Source organism: Coturnix japonica, unplaced genomic scaffold, assembly GCF_001577835.2.
Source record: "Coturnix japonica isolate 7356 unplaced genomic scaffold, Coturnix japonica 2.1 chrUnrandom524, whole genome shotgun sequence".
Lineage (NCBI taxonomy): Eukaryota > Metazoa > Chordata > Aves > Galliformes > Phasianidae > Coturnix > Coturnix japonica.
Window position 1 is genome coordinate 56,784 of NW_015439909.1, and position 6,870 is coordinate 63,653.

At 55.1% G+C, this 6,870-nt stretch overlaps 2 protein-coding genes across 2 annotated transcripts in view; one reads left to right on the forward strand and one right to left on the reverse strand.

The window, feature by feature from the left end:
* Positions 1 to 4,608, reverse strand: part of FIS1 (fission, mitochondrial 1) — a 6,290-nt gene extending 1,682 nt beyond the window's left edge. The window contains exons 1-3 of the mRNA XM_015850750.2: positions 4,488 to 4,608; positions 1,659 to 1,791; positions 186 to 262 (exon numbers count right to left, since the gene is read on the reverse strand). Of these exons, the coding sequence (XP_015706236.1) occupies positions 186 to 262; positions 1,659 to 1,791; positions 4,488 to 4,532 (255 nt within the window). The 5' untranslated portion in view covers positions 4,533 to 4,608. The remainder of the gene's footprint in view (positions 1 to 185; positions 263 to 1,658; positions 1,792 to 4,487) is intronic.
* Positions 4,609 to 5,803: 1,195 nt separating this feature from the next.
* Positions 5,804 to 6,870, forward strand: part of LOC107307257 — a 21,022-nt gene continuing 19,955 nt past the window's right edge. The window contains exon 1 of the mRNA XM_032441740.1: positions 5,804 to 6,050. Coding sequence (XP_032297631.1) covers positions 5,904 to 6,050 — 147 coding nt within the window. The 5' untranslated portion in view covers positions 5,804 to 5,903. The remainder of the gene's footprint in view (positions 6,051 to 6,870) is intronic.

Here is a 6,870-nt window from a genome sequence, read left to right on the forward strand (position 1 = left end):
ATGGGGTCTATGGGATCAATGGGGGTCTATAGGGTCTATGGGGTTTCTATGGGGTCTGAGGGGTTTCTATGGGGTCTATGGGGTTTCTATGGGGTCTATGGGATCAATGGGCATCTATAGGGTCTATGGGGTTTCTATGGGGTCTATGGGGTTTCTATGGGGTCTATGGGGTCACGTGCCCTCACCTTAAGGCGGTAGTTCCCCACTGCCAGGTAATAGACGTAGTCACGGCGCTCGTCTGGGTCCCCATCGGCCATGAGATCTATGGGGCGCAATGGGGTCAATGGGGGCTATGGGGTCAATGGGGGCTATGGGGTCTATGGGGCCTATGGGGTCAATGGGGTCAATGGGGGCTATGGGGCTCAATGGGGTCTATGGGGTCAATGGGGCCTATGGAGTCAATGGGGTCTATACGGCCTAGGGGGTCAATGGTTTCAATGGGACTCAATGGGGGCTATGGGGTCTATGGGGTTTATGGGGTCAGTGGGAGTCAATGGGGTTTATGGGGTCAATGGGTTCAATGGGGCTCAATGGGGTCAATGGGGTCTATGTGGGCTATGGGGTCTATGGGGCGCAATGGGGGTCAATGGGGGCTATGGGGTCTATGGGGTCTATGGGGTCAATGGGGTCAATGGGGGCTATGGGTCTATGGGGTCTATGGGGTCTATGGGGCTCAATGGGGGCTATGGGGTCAATGGGGGCTATGGGGTCAATGGGAATTATGGGGTCAATGGGGTCTATGGGGTCTATGGGGCTCAATGGGGTCTATGGGCTCAATGGGTTCTATGGGGCTCAATGGGGTCTATGGGGTCAATGGGGTCTATACGGCCTAGCAGGTCAATGGGTTCAATGGGGCTCAATGGGGGCTATGGGGCTACTGGGGTCTATGGGGTCAATGGAGTCTATAGGGTCAGTGGAGTCTATGGGGTGAATGGGGTTCAATGGGGTCTATAGGACCTAGGGGGTCAATGGGGTCAATGGGGTCTATAGGGCTATGGGGCTCAATGGGGTCTATGGGGCTATTGGGGTCAATGGGGGCTATGGGGTCAATGGGGGCTATGGGGACTATAGGGTCAGTGGGGTCTATGGGGTCAATGGGGATCAATGGAGGCTATGGGGTCTATGGGGGCTATGGGGTCAGTAAGAGTCAATGGGGTCTATGGGGTCAATGGGGTCTATGTGGGCTATGGGGTCTATGGGGCGCAATGGGGGTCAATGGGGGCAATGGGGTCTATGGGGTCAATGGGGTCTATAGGGCCTAGGGGGTCAATGGGGTCTATGGGAGTCTATGAGGGTCTATGGGGTGAATGGGGGTCTATGGGGTCAATGGGGTCTATGGGGTCAATGGAGTCTATGGGGTCAATGGGGTCTATGGGGTCTATGGGGTCTATGGGGGTCAATGGGTTCAATGGGGCTCAATGGGGGCTATGGGGTCAATGGGGTCAATGGGGGTCAATGGGTTCAATGGGCCTCAATGGGGTCTATGGGGTCTATGGGGTCTATGGGCTCAATGGAGTCAATGGGGCTCAATGGTGTCAATGGAGTCTATGGTGCTACCCCACTCCCTCCTCCCATTGGTCCATTCCCCCATCAATCCCCTCCCACCCCCCCCTTTGCCCTCCTCCCATTGGTCGAAACCCGCATTAAACCCCGCCCACCTCTAAACATGGCGACCCCTTTCCGTATATCACCATGGTAACGGCTCCTCAGCAACCCCCAGGCGTATTCGAAGCGGCAGCGACGCGACGGCGCCCCCTGCTGGCAGGCCAAGGTATAGCGCCGCTCTAGGACCTGCGGGAGGAAATATGGCCGCCAATGGGATCCTATGGGACTCTATGGACTCTATGGTTCCCTATGGGACACACAGCGCCACCCTGCTGGCCAGGCCAAGGTCTTATAGCGCCGCTCTAGGACCTGCGGGAGGAAATATGGCCGCCAATGGGATCCTATGGGACTCTATGGTTTCCTATAGACTCCTATGGGACTCTATGGTTCCCTATGGGTTCCTATGGGACACACAGCGCCCCTGCTGGCAGGCCAAGTTTATACGACGCTCTAGAGACCTGCCGAGGAGGAAATATGCCGCCAATTGGGTCATCCTATGGGGACTCTATGGTTTATTCCTATGGTACCACAGGCGCCCCCTGCTGGCCAGCCAAGTTTTATAGCGCCGTCTAGGACCTCTGCGGGAGGAAATATGGCCGCCAATGGGATCCTATGGGACTCTATGGTTTCCTATGGGTTACCACAGCGCCCCCTGCTGGCAGGCCAAGGTATAGCGGCGCGCTCTAAGGCCTGTTAATGGGGACATATGGGTTTCTATGGGTCCCTATGGGTCTCTATGGGGCACAGTGGGGCACAGTGGGTCCCTATGGGACTCTATGGGTCCCTAAGGTCGCTATGGGGCGATATGAGTTGCTATAGGGAGATATGGGGACCTATGGGAACCTATGGGTATAGCATCGTTCTAGGGCCTGTCAATGGGACATATGGGGATTTCTAGTTCCCTATGTCTTATGGTCCCTATGTCTCTATGGGTCTCTATGGGTTCCCTATGGTCTCCTATGGTCTTTTATGGGTCTTCTATGGGTCTCTATGGTCTCTATGAGATCCTACTTACCTATGGACTCTATGGTTCCTATGGGTTCCTATGGGAACAACAGGCCGCCCCCTGTGGCAGGCAATGGTATAGCGCCGCTTAGGACCTGCGGGAGGGAAAATTATGGCCGCCAAGGATCCTATGGGCACTCTATGACCTCTATTTCCCTATTGGACTCCATTGGTTATAACAGCGCCCCTTGCTGCGGCCAAGTTATAGCGCCGCTCTTAGGACCTGCGGATGAAATATGCCGCCAATGGATCCCTATGGACTCTATGGGACTCTACTGGTTCCCTTGGACTCCTATGTTATACAGCGCCCCCTGCTGGCAGCCAAGGGTATAGCGCCCTCTAGGACCTGCGGGAGAAATATGGCCGCCCAATGGATCCTCTATGGGACTCTATGGTTTCCTATAGACTCCTATGGGACTCTATGGTTCCCTATGGACTCCTATGGGTTACAACAGCGCCCCCTGCTGGCAGGCCAAGGTATAGCGCCGCTCTAAGGCCTGTCAATGGGGATATATTGGGTCTCATGTCTCTAAGGGGCCCTATGTCTCTATGGTCGCTATGGGCACAGTGGTGCTATGGGTCCCTATGGGTCCCTAAGAGACAATATAGGGCGATATGGGGACCTATGGGGGCCCTATAGGCCGCTATGAGACACAGTGGGTCCCTATGGGTTTCTATGGTCCCTATGGGTCCCTATGGGTCTCTATGAGGCACAGTGGCCCCTATGGGTCTCTATGGGTGGCTATGGGTCCTATAGGCCACTATAGGCAATATGGGGACTTATGGGGCCCTATGGGTCCCTGTAGGGCAATATGGGGACCAATGGGGGCCCCTATGGGTGCTCATGGGCACAGTGGGATGCTATGGGTTCCCTATGTTCCTTATAGAGGCGTATGGGACCTATGGGCCTATGTGTCTCTATGGGTTCTCTAGGGTCCCTAGGGTCTCTAGGGTCCTATGGGACCCTATGGACTCTATGTTCCCTATGTTATTAACAGCGCCCCTGCTGGCAGGCCAAGGCTATAGCGGCGCTCTAGGACCTGCGGAGAAATATGCCGCCAATGGGATCCTAGATGGACCTATGGACTTATGTTCCCTATGGACTCCTATGGGTCCTTATACAGCGCCCCCTGCTGCAGGCGAGGTTTATAGCGCGCTCTACGACCTGCGTAGGAAAATATGGCGCCAATCGGATCTATGGGCTCTATTTGACTCTATGGTTCCCTATGGGACTTCTATGATTTCCCTATGGGTTTCCTATGGGAACGACGCGCCCCCTGCTGCAGGCCAAGCAATTAGAGCGCGCTCTAGGACCATATGGGAGGAAAATATTGGCCGCCAATGGATTCCTATGGGCCTATGGACTCTATGCGTCTCTATGGTCCCTATGGTCTCTATGGTCCTATGACGGTCCCTATGGGCTCTTATGGTCCCCTATGGGTCTCTAGGGTCTCATATGAGGTTCCCTATGGTCTCTGGTCTCTATGGTCTCTATGGTCCCTATGGGTCTCATGGGGTCCCTAGGTCTCTATGGGTCTCTATGGTCTCTAATAGGGAAATATGGGAACCTATGGGGGCCCCTATGGGTCCCTATTGGTCTTTAGGTCTCTATTGGGGGGTCCCCCTATGGGTCTCTATGGTCTCCTATGGTCTCTATGGGGTCTCTATGGGTCCCTATGGGTCTCTATGGGTCCCTATGGGTCCCTATGGGTCCCTATGGGTCTCTTTGGGTCTCTATGGGTCCCTATGGGTCTCTATGGGTCCCTATGGGTCTCTATGGGTCTCTATGGGTCCCTATGGGTCCCTATGGGTCTCTATGGGTCTCTATGGGTCCCTATGGGTCTCTATGGGGCTCTATGGGTCTCTATGGGTCTCACCATTAAATCCTCCGGCGCCACAACGTCGTCAAACTCGGGGTCCATGGTGACCCGGAAGAGAACCGGAAGCAGGAAGTGACGTCTTAAATACGAGACGGAAACGGCATCCGTCGCGGTAAAGTGACGTCACTTCCGGATTATGGTCCGCTGGTAGACAAACCTAATTTCGCCGACTTCCGGGGGGCGGGGCTAAGAGATCGAGCAGCCAATGGGATTGCCGGATCCATGAGGGAGGCGTGGTTTCGCCTATGATTGTTTCCCATTGGTCGACGCGGAGAGTGGGCGTGGCTTGGAAAGAGAATCGGATTTTCCGGGTGTGTAATATGAGAAGGGGGCGGGGCTTTACGGCCTCTTGCCCAATCAGGATGAGGGGCGTGGCTTTGTTGGTCTCTCGACCAATCAGGGTCGAGGTCGGGAAGTTCCGGGTTGTGAAGGAAGTGGGCGTGGCTTAGCTGTAGGCGTGACCTATAGGGGGCGTGGCTTTGCGCCTCTCGTCCAATCATGTTGTGGATGGGCGTGGCTTAGAGAGGGGGCGTGGCTTAAAGGGGAAGAGTCTTGACGGGGCCGCGTCTTAAAGGGGCAATGGCTTAAGGTGGGGCCACGTCTTAAAGGGGCGGTGTCTTAAAGGGGATTTTTGAGGTCCCTATGGGTCTCTATGGGTCTCTATAGATCTCTATGTGTTGCTATGGGTCCCTATGGCTCCCTATGGGGGTCCCTATGGGTCCCTATAGGTCTCTATGTGTCCCTGTAGGTCTCTATGGGGGTCCCTATTGGTGCCTATAGGTCGCTATGGGTCTCTGTGGGTCTCTATGGGTCTCTATGGGTCTCTGTGGGTCCCTATGGGTCTTTATGGGTCGCTATGGGTCTCTATGGATCCTTATGGGGGTCCCTATAGGTCCCTATGGCTCCCTATGGCTCCCTATGGGTCCCTATGGGTCGAGTCTTAAAGGGGCAATGGCTTAAGGCGGGCCCACGTCTTAAAGGGGCAATGCCTTAAGGAGGGGCCGTCTCTTAAAGGGGGTTTTTGAGGTCCCTATGGGTCTCTATGGGTCTCTGTGGGTCTCTATGGGTCCCTATGGGTCTCTATGGGTCTCTATGGGTCCCTATGGGTCTCTATGTGTCTCTATGGGTCCCTATGGGTCTCAGTGTGTCCCTATGGGGTCCCTATGGGGGTCTCTATGGTTCTCTATGGGTCCCTATGGGTCCATATGGGGGTCCCTATGGGTCTCAATGGGTCTCAATGGGTCTCAATGGGTCTCTATGGGTCCCTATGAATCGAGTCTTAAAGTGGCAATGGCTTAAGGTGGGCCCACTTCTTAAAGGGTGCCGTCTCTTAAAGGGGCCGCGTCTTAATTCAAGGGGGGCGGAGCTTGAAAGGCAACAAAATGGCGTCGGTCCGTGGGTGTGGATCGAACCATGGCATCGTACCGGGTTCGGGTCAGTACCGGGTGTCAGCCCGGTGCCGGTACCGCCGATAATATCTCCATTACTTTGATCGGGACTAAAGGTTGTAGCCCTAAAACCCCGTTAGATGGATGGGGACCCGATTTCTGCTGTGGGGCGGTGAGTGGGGGGGGTTTATATGGGGTCTATGGGTCTCTATGGGGTTCTATGGGGATCTATGGGGTTCTATGGGGTAATATGGGGGGCTATGGGTCCCTATGGGGTCTCTATGGGGTTCTATGGGGCTCTATGGGGCGCTATGGGGGACTATGGGTCGCTATGGGGCTCTATGGGGTTCTATGGGGGGGTTTATAGGGGATATATGGGGTCTATCGGGCTCTATGGGGTTCTATGGGGATCTATGGGGTTCTATGGGGTAATATGGGGGGCTATGGGTCCCTATGGGGTCTCTATGGGGTCTCTATGGGGTTCTATGGGGCTCTATGGGGCGCTATGGGGGACTATGGGGCTCTATGGGGTTCTTTGGGGGGCTATGGGGTTCTATGGGGTTATATGGGGCTCTATGGGTCCCTATTGGTCTCTATGGGGTCCCTATGGGTCTCTATGGGTCCCTATGGGGTTCTATGGGTCCCTATGGGTCTCTATGGGTCCCTATGGGTCTCTATGGGGTCCTATGGGTCCCTATGGGTCGATGGATGGGGACCCGATTTCTGCTGTGGGGCGGTGAGTGGGGGGGGGGTTATAGGGGATATATGGGGTCTATGGGGTTCTATGGGGTCTTATAGGGGATATATGGGGTCTATGGGGTTCTGTGGGGCTCTATGGGGTCTCTATGGGGTTCTCTGGGGGGGTTTATAGGGGATATTTGGGGTCTATGGGGTTCTATGGGGCTCTATGGGGTCTCTATGGGGTTCTCTGGGGGGGTTTATAGGGGATATTTGGGGTCTATGGGGTTCTATGGGGCTCTATGGGGCTCTAT